The sequence below is a fragment of the Ochlerotatus camptorhynchus genome, unplaced genomic scaffold (genome assembly GCF_037179485.1).
Source record: "Ochlerotatus camptorhynchus isolate MF236.1 unplaced genomic scaffold, CSIRO-AGI_Acam_v1.1 ptg000443l, whole genome shotgun sequence".
NCBI lineage: Eukaryota > Metazoa > Arthropoda > Insecta > Diptera > Culicidae > Ochlerotatus > Ochlerotatus camptorhynchus.
In genome coordinates, this window is record NW_027040929.1 from 1,292,205 (window position 1) to 1,314,706 (window position 22,502).

The 22,502-nt window shown below is 40.9% G+C and overlaps 1 protein-coding gene across 7 annotated transcripts in view; it reads right to left on the minus strand.

Annotated features, from left to right (window-relative positions):
- Window positions 1–22,502, minus strand: part of Ten-m (teneurin transmembrane protein Ten-m) — a 409,761-nt gene that overhangs the window by 250,384 nt on the left and 136,875 nt on the right. For 2 of the 7 annotated variants that reach the window (XM_065234802.1, XM_065234803.1), the window contains one exon: window positions 20,643–20,979. The exons of the other annotated variants lie outside the window; for them this stretch is intronic. In XM_065234802.1, the coding sequence (XP_065090874.1) occupies window positions 20,643–20,646 (4 nt within the window). In that variant the 5' untranslated portion in view covers window positions 20,647–20,979. The remainder of the gene's footprint in view (window positions 1–20,642; window positions 20,980–22,502) is intronic. 7 annotated transcript variants of the gene reach the window in all.

Below are 22,502 nucleotides of genomic sequence, written 5' to 3' on the forward strand. Positions count from 1 at the left end.
CGGAGATGAACACAACAGCAAGCCATGAGATCGCACCAAGGGAATTTGTGAAAACCCGCTTGCAGAAAAACATACTTTTTCTATTAATTTTTCGGCCTCCTTGGATCGGTCCCGCTCTGCTCTGGTGGGAACATGTCACACATCCACCCGGGCAGTTCCGTTTCTCACATATACGATGAAGTTGATGCTCTAACATGACAATGTCATTGCAAAGTATTCTTTGAGCACATTACACACATGGGAGGGCATATAGAGTAGAGATGCCGTCGAGGATATCTTTATCCTTGTGCTACTCCTAGGATCTAGGAAAACGGCAACGACGATGGCGTGTGTACTTGACTGACTTTCTTACTGCCCCGACGGCACACAGCTTAGGAGGAAATCTTACCGATATATGAACAGGAATAAGAAGCAGCTCATGTATGTTAGTTATACCCTGTTGGACCTGGGGTGTCACTCGGTGTTGAACCTGGAGGTTGTTGTCGTACACGACGGAAAATCCGCACCGTGGAAAGAATAATGGCCCAGAAGGTCATCCATGTTCCACACGGGGAAGACTCTCTCGCTTACAAACTATTTAAGATCAAAGTTTTTTTTTTGTGTTCTTCCTTTGTCGCCTTGGGTCGCCTTTGTCGGAATGACCTGAAGGCAAAAGCGGGAACACGATACCGTTGTCTAATTTATGTCAAGTGTATGAGTACAACATGCACACATCCATGCGGTGGACGAGTTTTCTTGTGTCGTAATATATATTTACGTAAAAGGTCATCCGGGGGCTCCTCCTCGTTCATTTTACCCAACCCAGTAGCAACGGAGAGTAGCGGCGCAAGGAAGGCAAGGAGATCGATATTAAATTGAAATGGAATGAGCCTTCGCAGTTTGGACAAAGGACTCACCGCTGTGACGACAGCAGAACGGAAAGAATGCGGCATTTTTTCGATATCCTTGCAATTTGCTTCGCTAGGTTGTTGAGCGAAGTGGAGGATCGCAGCACTCCGTTGTTATGGTCCATTTTTGGGCTTTTAGCACCGAGACGCGTTTGCTTTTTATTGCGTCAGGAGTTCGGACCAGCTAGCCAGCGCCTACCTTGTCTGAGCGAAGAAGAAATGCGGATGAATGACATTTGAACCTTTTCCGACTACTTCGGTTGGGGTCGTCAAAGGGCCAAAAATGAAAAATAATAAAAATATTTTGTCACCTATATAATGGTGCGTGTCGTGCGTGGGTGGTTTCCGGTGGGTTTGTGTGCGTGTTGGAAAAATGATGATGTGTGTATTTCTTTATAGGACGAAAAGAACAGTCCTCTGCCTGCTCTCGGATGCCGGTCATGCCGTGGTCGTTATTATATTTTAATATATATCTTCACCATGTTTTCCCGAGACCTTGCTTGCTTTGTCCGTACCTATGTGTGACCATTTTCTTCCTTCGATCCTAGAAGCGCACGTGGACGAATGGACGAAAGAAGCGTGTGTCCGTGTTCTGTTGCTGGGGCGGTGTGTAATAATTATTAATGATTCTCGTCGATTCAGATCGGGAGAACGGAAAGGAGTGGGACAGTCCGTTCCTTGTACGCGGAGCAATATGTGCTGTGCACCCAATCAATGTCTTATTGTCCCATGAAATTATTATTTTCTTGCTATGACCCAGCGAATCGTTCGCTGGGTGGTTGTGGGTGTCCTCCGCTTGTCTTTCTTGTTGTGGTCGGTTTCTCCTACAGATCTCACTCGGGTCGGCGCATTATAGACAATAATTGCTTCTTTTAATCTGATTCCGCCCGGGGAGTTGCACACAGTTAGGGGACCATCGGTTTTTTGCTTCGATTCGAACCGGGGCCACATGGGGCATCCGGAGCGTACTGAAGGTTGTCATCTTCTTCGGAACTATAAGTATATAAGTGTGACAAGCTCAGCAGGAGTGTGCTTTCAGCTTCTAGCATGGTAAATGGTGCTGTGGCTATTGATGGAGCTGGCTCAGTGGTGGTCATCACAGGAGTAAATGTTTTTCACGCCTGATGTAATGGATTTTAATCCATGGTTGTCTCGTTACGATTCACCACATCAAATAATGAAGTCGCAGTGAGCTAGCTCTCCTTTCTGCATTGGAAAGTTATTTGGTAAACATTTTTTCTTCCCTTGATTTGTTTTCCGTCGATCTTGTTTTCCGTGCTGAGCACCAATGCTACCGATGCCAGGGAGGCAGCTCCCACACCTGGACCCTACATATCGACCCATCAAACTCATGAACCGGGGACCAACGGCTTTACTTCCCTTCCGAAGGAAGGCGTGATCAGAGATGTTATGCCTCAGAACATACCGGTGGCGCCGACTGGGATTGGACCCTGGTCTGCTGGGGTGAGATGTTATCACGATTACCACTACACCACCGGCACCACTGTTTGGCAAAGATTATGGCCGCTTGAAATATGATAACATTCGATTCGCTTGATATTCTTTTCCGAATTCCAGTGGATGTTTCATTCGAATCACTTCATATTATCATCAAAACTTCTTTGGAATTAGTCCCAGAATTATTTTGGAACTAAACTCATGCATCCTCATGGAATCCTCATCATTTTCATTTTCATTTTGCAGCGCAAGGTAGGACAGCAAGAGCTTCAATCATCATGAAATCAAACTATCATTTGTTTCCATTCAAGATAATCCATCATAATAAAAAATAGTGGAATAATCAGAAGACTCTAGAATTTATTTGTTTACCCATTACCGTTCAAGGTGATTCCAGGTAACCATTAAATTAAGAACTATCCGGGATTCTAAAACATACTCTAAAAATTTTCTAAGTTTGATATCTCAAATATTTCTTTTAGAATCTTAGATAGGGTAAATTATGGCTTCGGCACCCATTGACTGTTTTCGGCAACCGAAATTGAAACGTTAATTTCACTGTATTTTCCCATCAAAACTCTTCGCTGAATGTATTCAGCCACCTTTTCAGCTTCAATCTGAATACATTTTTACGACTGTGCAATCCTGTTATGCCATATTTTTCTTTAAATTAAATACACACACTACAAAATACGGCTGATTTCGAGTTGCCGATAATAGAACAGCTGGTTAACACGCAGTTCAAATGGAAAGGGTGCCGAAGAAAAAGAGACTGCCGACAATAGTCACACTCACCTGAGAAGTTTGGAGCGTTGTAAAAACATGTTCAACCCGTTTTGATCAATTCTGTCGATTGGAATTGGTAGAACAGCAAGCAGCAGATAAATGTCAACAAACAAACCTGTCATGTATGTATGTGACGCTGAGAAATCGCTAATAGAAGTTCGGACGCTGCTTTGACTGACGAGAATACGTAAATTCCCCTATTTATTGAAGCCCGGGTAACTTTTTCATAGTCCTCCTTCCTTCTTCGCATTTCAAGCTTATTGCATATCGCATATTAGCTTATTGCGTGCTCTTAACTTAGTGTTCTAGATGCACTTCCACAGTTATTAATTGAGAGCTTTCGATGCCTGTACCATTTTTGCATTGGTATAATTGTGTGGCAAGTCCAATCATACTTCTATGCCCAGAGAAGTCGAGAAATTTTCCAACCCGAAAAATTCCTAGACCGGACCGGGAATCGAACCCAGCCACCTCCAGCATGGTCTTGCTTTGTAGCTGCGCCTTTACCAACTGAGCTCCGGGAGGTCCCATAGTGCAGAATATCAAAAATTAAGTCAGAGATTTTAAAAAATTGCGATATACCCGAATCTGGCGTTTAAAATATTTTTGATAATTTTAGAACCACAACCATGTCTTAGAATTTGATAAATGTTCCATTTATGTGACTGTAAAAACGTCAGCAGAGGATTGATCCTAGTTTGAGATCTCATATACACTTTTCTCGAAATTTCTAGTTCCATAATCTTGAACAGTTTTCAAAGATCAGGTTCTTAATATTTGTTCTTCGTCTTATTCTTAGAATCGTGAGAATTTTTGTTAAACCTGGATCTTGAATTTCTGTGTACGAAATCATGCGATTTTTCAATGTTTGAATTTACTAAATTCGATTTTTCAATGTTTGAATTTACTAAATTGTTTGTTTCGAACTTTTTTATATATATCTTTATTAAGGAGACTTTCAGAGGTTTCGAACTTAACTCAGGATATCTTTTAACATTTCTCAAGTATTTCCTCAAAAACATACCAACATGCCTTCAAAATTATTACTTTTGGGATTCCCCCCAATAATCTTTTGATTTTGTCGGTATTTCCTAGAATTTTTTTTTTGTTAGACTGAACAGCCTCTGAATTCTATGAAAAACACTTTAAGAATTCCTGCCAATAAAATCTTCAAATTTACTCTACATTTATCTTATACTCCTTATATTTTTTAAAATTCACTTGGAATTTAATTGGAAATCTCCTAATATGGTAATTAGAAATAAGAAAAGCATTCATGAATTTCATCTCAGAATCCTATGGGAATTTTTTGCAGAATTTCATTGAAAATCTTCTCAAAATGTCCTTGAGAGGATCTCTTGAAATTTTCTAGGAATTTCTTGAAACTCTGCTTAGAATTGCTTTGCAAATTTCGTCAGGACTCAGTACTCAAAGTTTCCTTGGAAGTAGGCTCAAAATTTCCTGGCCAACACTCTCGGTAACTTATTGAAATTCCCTCAAAATTCTTATGAATTCTCTAAGGAACTCTTTTGAAGCGTTCTAGCTTGAAATTTTACCTATAATTGTTTGACCTATTTAGAGAATCATATTACATTGGAATTTTTATCCATTTTTCCATGCAGCTCTCTTCAGAATTTCTTTTTGATTGATTGATTGATTAGTTAATCAAAATTTAAGAGATTTTCTGCGGTAGGTGTAGGTGTCATAATATTCCAGGGATCTCAAAAACATCACAAGTAATTTCAGTGAGCTTTCTAAGGGAATTCGAAGGTTGATACAAAGTGAATTAACGGTACCATTCCTTTTGATACTTTGAAGTTCCCTAGAATTCTACTCATAATCCTGTGCGAAGAACTGTATTTTTATGTGTTCTAAGACTAAAAAATCTAATCGTATTTGACTCTACTGTGGTCTTTTGAGTTAAGGTCTAGAATATACTTATGTTATAACGCATCTCGTTTTTTAGGTACCGTCCTCTTTATAATTTGGGATAACTATTTGGTCATTTGGTGCCACCTTAAGCATGTGGCATTATTGTTGTGCTAGGATCATTTGTAGAAAATTATTGGTAATATTGGTGGTATTTCTATTATTTAGCTGTATCTTTCGTCGAGCACCTCCGTGATGCAAGCTCGCTGATCTCATACACGCTTTTAGGGTGGAACAGCCTCATAGAGAGCATAAAGAGAGCAAAACCTAAAAAATGTGACGTGCTAGGGCAAAAGAATATTTACGACTTTAACTCAGGTGACCATAAGAAAGTCAAATATTGGAAAAATAATCTGTTCTAGAAACTCGTGTTGCACACTGTAGTCTCTTCAAAGCTACTACTATTTTTTGTTGTAATACTTCTCAAAGTAACCTGAGATTACAAATTAGTCAAATTGCATTGCAATTCTTCCCAGGATTCAATTGAAATAATTCCGAGAATTTCTCTGCAATTCTCGTCAATTAATTTGATGTTCTGATAATAATTCAATACAATGTGTCAGAAGTCTAATTTTTATTTCATGTACAAGAGTCATGGTCTTTATATAATCTTAGATCTTTAAAATACGTCATAAATCTCGCAAAGCTCAATAATGTACAAAACGGACAACCTTGAATTTTTTTTCAAGTTATGTTCAAAAAATGTCTTCACATGTTTTTCTGTAGATCTCATTGATTTCTAAAAGAATTTCTATGTTCAAGCCTAGCATAAAAGGCCTAGTGCCACAATAATTTAAATTTAACTTAGATAAATTTCTAAATTCTGAAATCTTAACGATCATTTCAATTTCCGCTTATGAATCATAATTTAACAATTTTCATAATTGAGATAATTAATTTAATTTCTCAATTGAAGGAGAGCACGGGTTTCTCCGGATTTTGCAATTACAATAAAATGCCGCAGCGTGTTTTATCCAGTGGCATAAATAGCTGAAATCAATCATATATTTAGCTGTTTATATGAAACCGGGAAAAATATGGTGTGTACCCGGGAAATACGGGAATTTAGTTCTTAAATTCAGTGGCCACCCTGGTTGCACAATTAAGTGACATGAATTAAATTGGTTTGAGCATGTAATCTAAGGCAAAACTAGCTTATTTCGATAGGCCATTTGAAATTCTGTGGTATCACTGCAAAAATATTAGTGAAAATATGATCTAAGTGCTTAGTATTTCTTTGCTCGCAAATGTTAAGGACATTTCTAAACTTTTCTCATTGACATCAAGCGAGAGGTTTTTTGTTCGGTCAAAATCTTAAGAAATCAAGTATATAAATCAATATGTCGCTAACTTGCGCCACCCCTAGAACTAATTTTAAAATCCCTGAACTGAATTGATCTGAACAACTTTTCCAAGGGTGGGAACTTTCCTTATAATCAGGATCATTTGTCTCATCACCCAACCCCGTTAATAGCCCGATAGGGGCTTTTTGTTGTAATATAATGCTGATATACGGCTTAAATTTTTACTATCAGAAGTATATCAGCATCGTATTAAACTTTTTGAATTAGTGGGCTTGATGGTTACTTGGGAATTTTTAACTTTGCCAAATACAGAACATTTATATTTGGTAAAGATCACAAGAGCCGGAATGCCCACAAAATCGTCAAATGAAACGTTTCTCCTTGCACAAACGGAATAAGTAAACTGAAGACATACATATTCTTTATCAGTGGTGCTCATCCAATGGGCCGTGGGCCAAATGCGGCCAGCCGAGTCAGTTTGTGTAGTTTATTGAATGCTTTCAGCCTGTGAAATGTATGGTACTTTCACCAAATTAAGATTCCCTTGGTTTTCATATCAGATTTCATCATTTTCATCCTCAGCATTATTTTCAGAAATCCTTCTAAATTTTTTAAAAAATTCTCTAATTTTTCATTAAATTTCTGATATAATGTGTATTACAATATTCAAATATTTTTTAATTCTATTGAATTTTCCCCAAAACTTCCATACACTATCCCCTGATACTGGGAGTTTGAACTTTCTTGGAATTTAACTCAAAATTACTGCTAAATAACCACTCCTTGATGCTGTCGAAATTATTAAATTCTCTTTAAGATTCCTTTGTTAATATCAAAATTCATTCGAAGTTTCTGTCAGCATGGCTATGGAACTCTTGTAAGAGTTTATTTAGAGTTGTGGAGTTTTGGATATTTGTTGGAATTATCTTCTGAATTATCTATGAGTTCTTCTCAGAGATTCTTTTTTTTTAAATAAATTTCCTCACAATCCAAGTAACAATTTTAGTTTCATGAGGGTTCTGTAGACCATGATTTTGACTTGTAGAATGCTATAAAACCGCGATAAAATCTTCTTGAAGCTTTTCTCACAAAGCCTTTCAAGTTCTATTCAGAATAACTGTCAAGTCTCATCGGAATCTTTTAATAAAGCTTTCCAGAGTTCCATAGGAGTTCTCTTCGGAAAAACCTTTGGATTATGCCAATTCTCATCGAAGTTCCATTTTATTTTTTCCAGTAAATTCATCCAAATTCAAGACACATTCCAAGTTTTTCTTCAAGCTCAAGGTTTATAAAAGAGTTTCGTACTACAATCTTCATTGTGTATCTTTGTTCACGCATTTAACGATTGATTTGAATATTATCAGTTCCGTGAACTACTCGCCGCAGCGCTGGCATCGGATCACTTTGACGTTTCTATACATTCTATAGAACTTTTATTTTAATATTGTTTGCGAGTAAGTGAGCAAACTTGTTTTCCGCGACAAGCCTGAAAGATGTCGCTACTGAGGTCCTATGTTTTGAGATACTATGTTTTCAAGAAAAACTTTTTCAAAGAGTTACGTCGGTTTGTCTGTGCAACAATCTTTCACTAACCAAAATTAAAACGTATTAACCGTCGAACGCCATGTTCGGATAATTTCCATGATTTTGTAACTCGGAAAACTTCTTAAGTCTTAATGAGGTCTTGGAAATCTTTCGAGATATCCAACTTCAAATTATATTATCATAAAATCTGTTAAGGCCTACGCACATGAGATCCGGATCGGACGCGTTGCGGCAAAGTGACAGCTAAATCTATTGTCTAACTGTCAAATTTACGTCAACGCAACGCAAACGGATCTAATGTGGGTGGCCCTTTACAGTTATATAGAGCTAATATTTTTAATTATTCGTGATCTTTATGTTTTTTCAAGGTCTACTAAATTAATTTGTTATTGATACAATGAATTATGAGGAAAGTAGCTAAATAAAAAATCTTTGAATTGCTGTACCGTTTCCCCCTTGGCTGTTTTCGCCATCCCTTACTACGGTGCTGAGTTTGGCCCACATATGCCATATGCCTTCAGCTGAGCACCACTATATCGTTTTGATATTAATGCAACAGATACTGTGTCCTATGGTATTGTTGGTTTGCGTGATAAAATTGTCGTTTGTGAGAAATGAAAGGAACGCCTAAGTCCTATCGTGTCCTATTTTTATGATGCTGTGCACGAAAAGCTACCTGATAGAAGCAGAATACCCAGAGTTGGTAAATGTCATATAAATTATATGCGGACATAACGTTTTCATAGTAATATTTCCTTGGAAAAAGTCTAGCTACCACCTCTGGAAGACCCTTTCCTAAAAACATTCCTCAAACGCAACACTTCCCAAACACACATTTTTTTCCGTTACCAATCGCGTCAATTGTTACATCAAACCCAAATTATCATCCCGTTATTCCCGTCAGGAAAATTACCAACTTCCCAGACAGCCGACAGTGGTGCAAAGGAAGTGCTGCCAAGTCCCGTTTTAATTCCGCTCCCAGCTGGTGTCCTTTCTTTTGTTACATTTGTGTATCCAAATGTGTTGTTCCCTATTCAGAAGCAATGCACCACACCCACTTCCAATGTCAGTCAGGGCTTACTTCCATTCACCAACCATTCAATGCCTACCTAGACGCGCGGTATGCTCTCTAATTAAAAGAGCCTCTTTCCTTCGCCTCTGCGCCCTATTTGTCGGTGGAAGAAAAAATTCGCATTCAAAAATACGGCAGAGTAGGCTTCGCTTTTGGCACGTGTCCTACCCCTCCCTTTCTCCGGGCTTCAGGCAACACGAGAGGAAGTTCGATTACGCCAAAGACAACGACGCCGACGACGACGTCACACAGTATGCGCAAAAATAATGAATTCAGCATGTAATTATACGTTGTATCCGGGAGAAGATAGTCCATGGACGGGATCCAGCAGACGAAAGGAAAGTCAATTTATTCGCTTCTTTTCTGTATCTGTTTCCCTGGGCTGGAGTCGTTTTTGTTGTGTTCTACCTTCCTCTCAGTTCTCGAGCTGGTGCTCGTGAGAAAAGAGTATTGTTCAAAGCCTACTTGGAATCCCCGATCCAAGTAAGTAGCAACTTGGACGCGACATGTTTGTCGAACGCAGCCGCCTTCTTTATATTGTCACAGAGTTTTCCTCCGAGAGAAGTTGGTACATGGTAGGGGCATTCGCTCCTTGTTTGGAGAAGCCAAGCTTTTCATCGATCCTACTGGTCCATCATCCCGTCCGTCCGGGAGTTTGGGTTGGGGAACGGTTGAGGATCCGCGCTCCTACACGGCACACAATAGAAAAGACAGCAAAATAGAAGGACAAATGCCTATAGAAATTTATAAACAAGTACCACTGTTTAGGAGATTGTTATTGAGACTCTCTCTTGTAGCTCTGGGCTGTCAGGAGAATAAGACATCTCTTCGTGTATTTGCCTTACAAGGCGCGCACTCTGGTTGCCCTGGAGGTTTGTTAGCTTCCTTTTTTTTGTGTGTGGTGCGGCCTACACATGGTTTTGGCTTGATAAGGATGGGAGAAAAAAATGAAACGAAACGGAACGAAGGCATTCACCAATGTCATTTGGGACCTTAACCTTGTATGTTCGTTTTCTAATTCAAAAGCCTTCCAATTTTGGGACTTCCTCGCCGTTCGCTGCTCACTTGTTCAAACACACTCTGGACACCCAGAGGGATGCATTGTTTATTCGCAGCAACATCCCGGTACGAATCCGAGGGAAAAAGCAAGGAGCCAGTTTCCATACAAAGAGCAGCCTCTGGAATTAATCCAGCAAGCGGAGGGCCTTTGTGACATGGCGTTCTACCGGCTTTCTCATACACACAAAGGTAGGCGCGAAGTACAGGGTCTTAAGCGCAACTAATACGGTTAAGAGGATTGGGCCGAGCCAAACGAAAATATTAATATAATTGTTTCGAGCTTCTTTTCTCTGCCTCTGCCTGCAGTCTGGGACGGGACAAACCGAACCGAAGGTGCACGAGCACATGTATCGTGGTAACATGAGAGAGCATTATCCCAGAATCCTGAACAATGGGCATCTCCCGCTGAGAGACACGGGATCGCAGGAAAATAGGTTGTAATAACAGCACAGAAATCTGCAGGGGGCAACAACAATATAATTTTGCAATACTGTCACCACCGGTGTTGGCCTCCTCTGTTTGCAAGTGTCAAATTTCTATTGATGGATTTACAATTGACAGCAAACTTGTTCAAAGATTTCTATGAGGAAAAATCTCCTGAAAAAGAAGTTTCAACAAACAGATGGGGCAGACTAACACCCCGATTAAACAAAAAATAAACAGGGAAAGAAACAATGGCGAAGGAGAACGGAACCAAACAACTGCTCCTTTATTACTACGTATACAAACATCCGAGCTGGGTCCCGGGAGCATCCGCAGAGCTCGTTATGGGATGTTGAGACATTCCTATAGCAGCTTGTTCCAGAAAACGAGTGCCCCGATAGGGCCAGCATCGTTTTAATAAAAATGCAAAGAATAACAACTAAACCAACAAATAGACAGCAGAATGAATAAACAATCGAAGTTGGCTGACTGCGGCGGTATAAATATGGTCACCACTGCCTGGCTGCGGTTGACAGGCGACATGGATGGGAGCGCGAGCGCTTAAATTGCGAACGCACACACGTCGTAGTAAGCTCTGCACTAGTGCCGCCGTTTCCGTGGTTACACAGAGTCTCAGAGTTACTCTGCGACATCAAGTTATGGAATTAAAGAAATTGAATAATATAATAACAATAATGAAGATGATAAGCGTGTAGTTTATGTTTATTTTACCATAAATTTAACCGGGGCTTTGTGTTCGATCCGGAGTGGAGTTCGCGAAGAAGGTGCAGGACGGAGATGGTAAGTTAGCCTTTTTTGGAAAACCTTGAGAACTGAGCGGCGACGGAGGCTTCTTCCGCGAGAAGCGTTGTTTACATGGCATTGTTTTTGGATCACCGTCGTCGTCATGGGCACAAGGCATAGCAGGCCGGTAAAAAGTGACCTCGTCACACGCACGATTGGACGCGGCAAAAAACGAGCGGGCGAGTGAGTTTATTTAACAACTTTTTTCCCTCGGTGTCAGATCCCTTGCAAAGGAACCAGAACCGTGTCTAATTCCCCCTAGAGCAAGCGTCACACACCGTGGAACCGGTCGGCTCTCGCTCTGAAGCGTTGATTGGTCACGGGCGCAGAAAAAACCTATACGGCAAGAGGCACGGCTCTGCACAAATCGTAGCGAATGAGCAAAACGTGCGTGTTCAGAAATTGCTGATTTCAAAGGCATATGCGTGTGGGTGGACGGATGGATGGATGTGAGGACCTTTCCCGTTCTTGAAGCCTCCGTGTCCGATTCGAGCAAAGACGCACACCCGCGCACACATGCGAGCGTGAAGTCGCATCACGTGCTCGCCGGTTCCAGCGTTCGTTCCGCAATCCAACGGGCCATCTGTGGGGAAGGTCAGTCAACTGTTCTTTTTCGTTTCTTCTTACTCTCCCCTCTCAACACAACCGAGTCAGTTGTTTGGCAAAAGATTTGCATCTGCAATGATTATTTGCGCACAGAACCGAACCCTCGTCAAATCAACACCACCTCCGATCCTTGGGTTGCGTTTGTGGGTGGAAGTCGCAGCCCTGTCAGACCTTCTTCAATCGAACGACAGACCGACCGGGCCCGGACAAGGCCATTCAAAGCGGAATTCTTCTAGACTTGGGCGGACAACTCTATATAATTTAGTTTGGGTCCCGGTTTTGCATGGGTGAATCCTTTTTATTAACAGTGGGTTTTGGAAAGTTTTGCTTTGTTCCCGCATCGTGGCAAGTAGGCGTTGACAGTGAACTTTTAATTTTATTCGTCATTCGGGTAGAAGAAGGATGACTCGTTGGAGCTTTTCGTTGGAATGTTCATGCGTCAATCTTGTACGGAATTTAGTACTTTGTAGATCTGAGGTTCAGAGATTCGTGGAAGTCGATCGGAGATAAACTAGTCCATGGCTAAATATCTCCTAAAGCTTAAAAAAATCGTGGAAGTCGGTAAGAGAGCGTGTTTTTTTTTAACTAAAGAGACTGAGTGCCTTCCAATTTCTAGAAACATTACTCAGCAATGTTACCTTATTATCGAGTGTTGGAAATCATTCCCCTTCCTCGGAAATCTATAGCATATAGTGACATGTTATGAATATTGAATGGTCCCGTTTGAGCACGAAATCCTTTGACGGAACCCGCCCCCTTAGTATGGCATCAATTGTCAACTTGTCACCGAATGACTATCCGTCAATCGAATATTGCCCTGTAATTATTTCCAAGCCAGCACTTATTCTCTCCAACTCCCTCCGCTCTTCCTGGCTTCTTCTATTTTAGGCCCCGTACAAACGTATGTCACTCGCGCAATTTAAGTAAAAATTAAACCTCAACCATGTCGCCTCTCCGTCCAGCGCATTTCAGTTTAGGTCTCACAGGTTGGTCGGTTCGACGGACTCGATAATTAATAGTTGTCAGCTTCCGTGGCAGTAATTGCCACCATTTGGTTCGTTCTATTTGCCGCGAAGGTGGCAGCGGCGGTGGCGGTGGTGGTGGTGACACGACACAGGAACGCGTCTTTCCCACATATGGTAGCTTCAGAGGAAAAGATGAGCTCGGCCCTTTCAAGTGGGTCTCATACGAGGGATGAATACGAAACCGTACCTCAGCCGTCCGTCGCCAACTGAAAAAAAAACAAGAACAATTCAAACTTTTCCAACGACAAACCCCTTGAGACATCCAGCACACGCACTCGCGCGGGGACACGATTGGAATTGAAAATCTAGGTCGGCACCTTTCATCGATCCGACCCAGAGCGGGCCACAGGAAAAGCAAAAAAAAAAACCTTACAAGTACGAGACGAGATAATAAGGAGACACACAGAGCAGCAGCACTTTGCGCTTCTCCATAAATAAATAGAGACAAGATTCTGTATTTTCGTTTCCATTTTTTCCCACTCCGGAGAGGGAGTCTCAACGACACCGGGCGTCGTCATTCTCGTCGTCGTTGTCGTTCGATTGGGTATAATTGAACCGAGAGTCCCGAAGACGTACCGAGACTTCTAAGGGCTGCGCTGCTGTTGTATTAAAAAGGATGATATAATAATAGGAAAAAGACAACGATTGAGCGCAGCCTTTTCTATGTTTCAAGCATTTAGGATTTTTTCTCCTATCGTAAAGAAGATGGCAACTGTCAAGGATGCGTCGTCCCGACATCAAGGCGACCGAAATTTATTGCACAAAAGCACTACACCTACTATATGAGCGCTTCGGAAACCCGCCTGCTTTGGCGCGCCAGTCATTGATTCGAATCTCGTGGGAGAGAACGGCACTCGCAGTCGCAGCAACCTCTTTATGAGCAATTCTTCATCGGGTCCTAATCAAACTAGGTAATCTTAATGAATATTTCATGTATTCCTCCCGTGTTGTAAAAGTTTGGTATCAGATCAGTTTTCCTTCGCCTTCTCCTTCCGGGGGCTATTTGTATAGAATTCATGTAGGTATGGGCTTGGGGAGTAGGGGAGCATTTTTCAGCAATTGCAACCGACGCACGCTAACGAACGAAAGCGGATCACACACAAAGCTCATTTTTAGCAGTGCCCCTCTTCGATCTTCTTCTAAATACGTATGTATCTATCAAAGTAATACCGGAGGGATTTAAAGCTGAATGCGTTGGAATTTTCGGGCAAACGGGCGAAAAGAAAGGATCCAAATTCAATAAAATTGATTTCGCATCATTCACCCCCGCCGTGGATGTTGTGCTTCCGGACTCCGGACGATTCCGGGGGTAGAAAAACGGAATCCCAGAATCGAAAGGCGGGACGGAATGCAATCCCAGGGACGACGACCGACGGCAGACCGAAAACCAAACGTGTTTATTTATTTATGTGTGTGCTGGTGCTGGTGCCGGTGCCAGTGGTTGGTGGCACAGGAGCATATAAGTGAAAAGGCGGAAATATAAGACGCTACAATCGGATCACCGAGCAGCTCGGATCGATCGTCGTCGCCGGTGGAATCCTGGGGAACTCCAGCGGAATAGGGTTTTTTTTAAATTATTTATTGACTTTTACCATTTTGCTGACTGCTAAAGGGATTTAAGATTCACTTTTTGGTGTTATTCAGAGGGAAGAAAAATGAGGGGGAGTCGATTGTGAATTAATTCAATTGCTTCATTTTTCTTCATTGGGGAAAAAAGATATACTTTAACAGCTCGTATTTAATATTCTTAGCAAATTCTGGAAAACGAGTGTTGCTTATGATTTACCATCAAAGAAATACTATCGAAAATTCTGATTGTCACACAATTGAGCAATTCCACGCGTAGAAGCTGACAATCAATATTCAACGCCATTTGTAGGGTATTTGACACTTCTTCTGAAATCGGAAGCCACCATCTTGAATTTCAAGATGACGTTGGACATCGATTTCCGGCCTCTAGATGACACCCCGATTCCAAAAATAGTTGGAGGCGAACCAGCCCAAGGCTGAAAGCCTCCTTAATAAAGCTAAATAATAATAATAATTAAAAAAATATCCACATTGATCGGTATTTGATAGAATTTCACACTTTTTTTGAACCAATCCCTCCATGTTAAATTTTGAAATGGCGTCAAACATTGGTTTCTGGCCTCTAGACGGTAATACCCACACTATTTCCCACTTTTTCTTAAAATGGAAGCCATCATCTTGTATTTCAAAATGACGTCGAATATCAATTAGCAGTCTCTAGACGTCAATACCAATATTGATGGGTCGGCATCAGAATTTTCCACTTTTTCTGAAATCGGAAGCCGCCAGCTTGGATTTAAAAATGACGTAGGATATCGATTTTCAGCCTCCAGACATCACCCCGATTAAAAAAATATCCCTATTGATGGGTATTTGCCAGTATTTCCCACTTTTCTTCTGAAATTTGAAGCCGCCATCTTGGATTTCAAAATGACGACGGATATTGATTTTTATTCTCTAGACGTCATCCCAATTCCAAAAATACCCTATTGATGGGTATTTGACAGTATTTTTTGCATTTTCTCGAACCGGAAGCCACCATCTTGGATTTGAAAATGGTGTCGCATATCTATTTCCAATCCCTAGGTATTTGACTTTTTCTTAAACTGGAAGCCACCATCTTTAATTTCAAAATGGCGTCGCATATCAACTTTCGATCGCTAGTTTTCACCCCGTTTCCACAAATACCCATATTGATGAGTCGGCATCAGTACTTTCCACTTTTTTAAACTGGAAGCCGTCATATTTAATTTTAAAAAGGCGTCACATATCGTTTTCCGGACTCTAGGTGTCACCCCGATTCCAAAAATACCCATACCCGACAATGATAAATTCGACATCCACGTGCGCAGATCTTTTGCGCATGCGCTTGAATAAACCGAGTGAACAATCAACAGAAGTCGCTTCAATGCGAAAGTAAGCTCATTTGACAATATAAGACGAAATGCACAAGAGTCAAGCCAAAACAAACAGCATGAAAACTGATCGAAAGTGATTCTGTTGATGTTGAAGGAGATATGCTTGAAGAGAAGATAGAATGACTTTCAATTGAAAGTGATGGTTGACAGCTTCGTCGTCGCTTGATGATTTTCAATTGAAAGTGAATTGGTTGGACCCTGCTGTCTACGCTTTCGACTATACAACCAAGCATTTTATTTATAACATTGTAGAACGACGCACACACTTGCTTCGGTTCTCTCAAATTCCCGATCACCAGATAAAGCATGCGAAATCAAATTAATGTACTATGAGCACTTCTTATTCACTTTCAGCCTATCCATGCATGGAGAGAGCAGTGGAGAAAGCACTGGTCTGATAATCATCGCAACGTTCGTGGTTCGAGTCCAGTCAGCTCCCATTTTTTCGTCATAACTAATTCCTCTCACTTATACATTCCAAATTTTTCGGTCTCCAATTTTCTTGCATTGGACCGCAGCTCGGTATATCTCATCCTTCGTTCATGCGGTCTCCACTAACATCCTGCGATGATTGTAAGGTTGGGTGACAACTAAAATTTTGGTTTGGGTTTTGTAAGTTCAAATTTTAATGTTTCCAAGCCAGGGTTAGCAAAAGTCTCATAATAAATGTCTGAGACACTGATACTGAGTGGTTGCGGTACAAATACATATCATCGATAAGAGACGATTGTTGTGTATTAGAGAACGCTTGCGCAAACATACTAAGGGAGGAAAACGGAATCGAAACTCAAATGTCATTCATTAGCCAAATATATTCGTAGACCATAGGTCCACCGTTGAATAATTGGCAATGCATCCGTGTACTGAATGGACATTGTGGGTTCAAATCCCACCGCAGAATGCAAGCATTCCGAAGCCTATTTTCATATAAGACAACTCAAACCCCATAATACATGAGCATTGCGCCATGGGAGCTCGAAATAGATCGCAACAACTTGGAAGCTCATATTTGGCGTTCATTCAGCCGGTTTGTTCTACTCCGAGTTGCTTATACTAGTGTTCATTCAGCGAAATATGAGCGACTTCGAGTTGGTAGAAACGCTTACAAGTTTTAGTTAGAGCAAGTTCTACCACCTCGAACCGACTGGATATTATGACGCATGACAAGGATGATTTCAGAAAAGAAGGATCGAAGTAGGCCACGCTGCGAAAATGATGTGTTTCTGTACTGCTGCGTGTTTTTCGCTCTTGCAAAAATTTAAATAATTACAATTTTAATCAAGAACAATTCAAATTGAATGCACAGAAGTGGTATTAAAAAGAGTGTCAAGTGATAATTATCAAATCCCATGTGTCCCTAGTGTTTGTCGCAGTGATCAGTGATATGAGTTGAATGTGAAATCACATCCTTCCTGTTTTGTGGTATTAGGTGCCGTTTGTTCTTACTTACGCTTTGGAACACTTCGCTGAGTTTATTTTCCATCCATATAATTATTTCTGTTTATCCATATAATTTGCAAATATCATTTTATTACCAAATAGGTGCCAGTATCAAAGAAGCATTTTTTTTAATTCAGGAAGTGTGAATGCACTATAGATATCCATTTGATATGTGAATGCATTCATGCGGAGCTTATTTTATATGAAGATGACCTCAGAATGTACGTGTATGAACAGGAATTCTAGAAATGGGTCATTGGATTTACAGTAGATGTATCAATAAATAGGTAGGCAGGTTTCTTTCATAAAAGCACTTCCTATCAGTGGGAGATGGATTGTATCGATTTCAGTAAAGAAGAAGACACAATCGTCTCTACCTCCGATTATAAGTACTTAGACGCAAAATGAAAAGAATTGCACATCGGTCGAACGGGTGTTCATTAGGGTGGGTCAACTTTATATGGTGGATCATAACCCCGCCTCCACACAGCTCGTCCGAGTCGTATTGGAATACCCAGCAACTGTTCAAATTTTGAATCATTTCGGTTACGATTTGCATTTGCGGGAGAATTTTAAAATTTGTATGGGAAAATGTATGGGAAACGGAACAAAACTATTAATTGTGTGTTTTCCTCCAAATCTGGGACTTACATTGAGGAAACTATATAGAACAACTTCGTCCAAGACCGTAAATCGATTCGACTTCTGTGCAACAAGTTATTATTTTTTTACTGTCGCCCTGGTGCTCCACCCATACCTACAGGCTTATACGTACCCTATTAGGTATACGAGGAGCACTTGGCAATGAATAAAAAATAATAAATTTTTGCACAGAAGTTGAATCGATTTGCGACCTTCAGTGAAGTTGTTTTGTATAATTTTTTGAATCGTAGTCCCAGGCAGTGCGTCACAATATCAGCTTCAATCGACCAAATCGATGCGACGAAGAGATTGCTGGCTTTCTTTTTCTGTTAAAGTCGAACAGCTTCGCAGCATTCTAGAACCTCAGTCGGCGTGCACAAACAAAATGTTCAATCGCTTGTCTCTCTTTCTCCCGTCGCTCAATTGGTCTCCCTTTCAAGCTTCGGTGAAACGGATGAGAGAAAGAGCGCTCGACTTTGATAGTTTTCTCTTTCATGAAACACATCAACAGAGGTTTCATGACGTATATGACGGAAAATGATTGTATCGGAACATGATAACAGATTTAAAGCATTTCTCACGTGAAAACACGTGAGGATTACACGCAATATTTTTAATTTATCTTTCATCCATATATTTATCTAAAAAAAAATATCAAAAACGGGACATAACGCATTTTAAACAAATTGAAAGATCGGTGATAGAGTGTTCGTGAAAGGGGATTGAAAGCCATAATGAGGTTCGTTTAACTAGAAAATCGACGTTAGTTACATTGAAAGCGATGAGCAAAGCAACGACGAGAAGTTCCACAGCCAGCGTTTCCTTCTAAGCGTGCTTCTTTTTCACTATCATTACTTGCTGATAGTCTAGCTAGGCGTTATAGAAATGAAGCGTCGAACACGTATGTATGAGAGAAAAAAATACGAGTTCATTTTAGAGCTTCGAAAATGTAGAGCCCTGGTCCCAGGATTGGTAAAAATTAGGCAATTTTTAGATTAAAACAAGTAATTGAATAGTTTTGGATCATTTTCCCATACCAATTATAAAGCTCTGCCGCAAATCCAGATCGTAACCCCTTGGCTGAAAATCTCCTTAATAAAGACAACCAACCAACCATCGAAAGAGCTATCGGGAGTAGGGGGTTGTGAAGTTTACCACCCTAGTGTTCATTGAGACAAGCATCTTGAAGTAGGTTGATAACTATTTGTTGTGTGCTTGCTATATGGCATATGCATCAGTTATGGCACAATACGGAATGGTGCCCATTTCTAGCCCTACCCATTTAAACCACATAGACCATGACTGACAAAACTGGAGTAAATTTAAATAAGTGCCATACCTGGTGCACTTACCCTATCACTGATACATACATTTTCAAATAAGCTGCGGAAAGAATCTGATTATTTTTCAATATAACGGATTAAGGTTTTTGTGATTTTGATAACGCATTCGACTTTTAATTTGTCCACTTCACGATACTGGAAATGCTTTCACAAGAACATGTCGCAGCAAAACACTTCAACGTCATTTTGGCAGCGTGACCTACTTCGATCTACATAGAACGTCGTTTGCATCGATTTTGCAGCTCATCAAAGCTGTTGATGTTTCAGTACAATGTAAACAAATATAAGTTATATATAACTTAAGTAGAAATTGCTGTATTAGCTTAAATCTGAAACATATTTTAAAGCTTCAACAATTAATGTTACTAAATTCACACATTTCAAATTAAAAATTTGTCTGCTCCTTTCATACAAAAAAAAATGCTAAATAGTTTATTAGCTATGAGACATAGAAATTATAATTTGCGACCACACAATAAGACCGGAGCCACGAGAAGTTGCATAGCTCAAACCAACGCCTCCGCTGTCAGATGGCAATAGGTTAATAGTTGTGTAGCCTTTTGTGGCTGACGGTTTAGCAGCCCGACCTTTCGCTCATTGGGTGTTGTTTTTCGAACTCTTTTTTTTTATTGTTGTGTATGTACCCTGTTCGAGTTTTCCAGGACACGTCCATTATTCACGGTTGCGATATGTATTTTGTGTGTGCGAGCATGTTTAGCTATTTAACAATAGAACAAGCCATCCGTACGTAGCCGTAGCCTTTTGAAGCAGATTGCTAGCGAGATGACCTTTCTTTCACGATCTCGCGCTCGGCGTAGGTACCGTCGTTTGCCGTCGTCGCCGTCGGTATTCAACTGCCGGACCGGTATGGCGCAGCAGTGCCGCATTATCGCGATCCGATGCACCCGGGAACCCGCATCTTCCGAAGACGCGCGTTCCATTACTGACTGCTTACAGCTGTGACGGTTGGGAAACAGGGGAAAGAGGTTATGTGCGCTACTTAGGCATATCTGATAGCGCCGCCACCGCCTACTGCAACGGCAGCGTTCGCTCGGCCGGAGAAGCGCATTGAGTTATTGTTTTGCATCGCTCGTTCGGTGAGTTATTTTGAATAATGAAAGGAGAACGCAGGCATAAACAGACATAGGCAAGCAGCAACATAGCATTTTTTTCGTGATTGTAGCATAAAACAGGAGACAAAGACACAGACATGTATTCAAATATGGAAAGTGAGACACAAACACAAATGCAGACGAACACAGTAAGACGCGAGACGCGAGACAAAACACACGGAGAGATTGGAAGTAAAAAGAGTAATTGTTTTTTTTTTGGTTTAAAAACAGGAAGAAGGTTTTCAAGATATAGACTCACCCATATTGGGAGCATTACTACTGTTATTGTTTCTTACGCTTGCTGTCGAAACAAAAACGGAGCACTACTCGTTTGCGTGAAAAACTCTCCTTCTGTTCTCTCTACCTATCGTACTCTAGATAAACCGTACAAGGAAAATAAGAAATCGTGCGCCACTGCATTTAAGATCCTGTGCTGATGAGAAAACGCTATTGTTCTGGGCACAGGATCAACTCAAATATCGCTATCGAACACTATGGCCTACTACTATGGATCACACACACACAATCGGTTTCCTTTCTCGCCCTCGCTCGCTCAGTGTATCTCAGTTAGCGTTGATTCGGTGGTGGGTACAAACCTGGAAAAAAATGAAGAGAAAATAAGACAAGATTAGAACTGTCATCTCCGTCCGAACTAACAATGTTTTGCTCTAAACGACTTGCAAGGGAACCAAAGAAGAAGTAAATAAACCATAAAATAATCAATAACTGATAGCAATCTTATTTTCTCTAAATTTAACGAAATAGTCTCCGGTTGTGCTCGTCCGGAAGATGGGAGCTTTCCTGGGAATGGCTTTTGCTGACTGAAATACGAAAACGACGACGTTGACTGGGACGACGCAAAAGCAAAAGCGCACACACAATAAATGAATTAAATTTTCCTTCATTGCCATTCGATAACCACAGCTCGGAATCAGCAGCAGAAGCCCCAGGGCCGGCCGGCCGGCCACTCGAGTGGAAGAGCAAGAGGAAAAAGCCAACTAGCTCTGGACGGTTTTGCTGTGTAGTGTGCAATGCGATAACAACAATTCCAACTATGATGATGCTGGAATATTGTCTATTGTCTTCGATTTATCAGTGACCCTCACCTCATCGTCTCCCCGTTCCCAGCGGAAGTGTGTACCTCCACGATGGGGACCTTCTTTCGATAAAGTTCTTATTGTTCGACTTCTTCTCGGTGAGCTTCTCTTCATCGTCCGACGGGACTGTCCGGAGGACTGGAGAGCAGCCCAAGTCATTTTCCATCCGAGGCCGTATTTCTCCTTTGGTCACAAGGCAAGCAATACACTCATTCGATGAGAGGAGGGGGCAGCAGAATGAGTTGACTCTAAATACCGCAATATCGAATCATAAAAACAAATAAAGTGAGGTTAGTTTAGTGCCATGGAGATTCCAATGCCTGCTTGTGTTGGGATCGGAACCTCTGGCTGCCTGCGCCTACTACACTGCGAAGTTATTAGAGATATAGCAGCACACTCTTATTGGAAGTGTGGTATGTGGAAGAAGCAAACCGGCTGTCATTTGACTGAGCCGAAGCTCTAGGCATTATTGTGCAGTGTGCAATGCCCGAGGGCTATTCTGCTGTTAATTGGTTTGATCTTTGACTGTTTGACTTCTTTTGGCAGGAAGTGAAGGCGGGGGTTGGTGAGAGATATGAGCTCTTCTCGAAAGATGTTTTCTCAGTTCCCATCAAAGGTCCTGTCTTGTGAACTTTGAGGAATTTTGCACGTGGCGAGTGTTGGAACCTCAGTTGAAGTCTATTTCATCTACATCCTGTCTGGTTTGATAACGTGTGGGAAGTCGTGAACGGAGTACGCACATCTATCGTAAGATAAGCACTTATAACGAAATTGAATCGCAGTGTTCGAGTTATTTTGCAGTTGTGATTTACACGCTTATCCTGGGAGATTTCCACACAGTTTAGTTATTACAATGTTTGTGAGGTAATATGTATCCTTTGAATTTGACTCGAGAAGATGAGAAAATAGAAATCAAATAAGAGATAATACAATTAGAGCTTAATCCAAAATAATTTTTTCTATTCTTATATCTTCTGTAAGGACTGTATCGAAAAGTAACTTCAAACATTTGAAACGTGTAT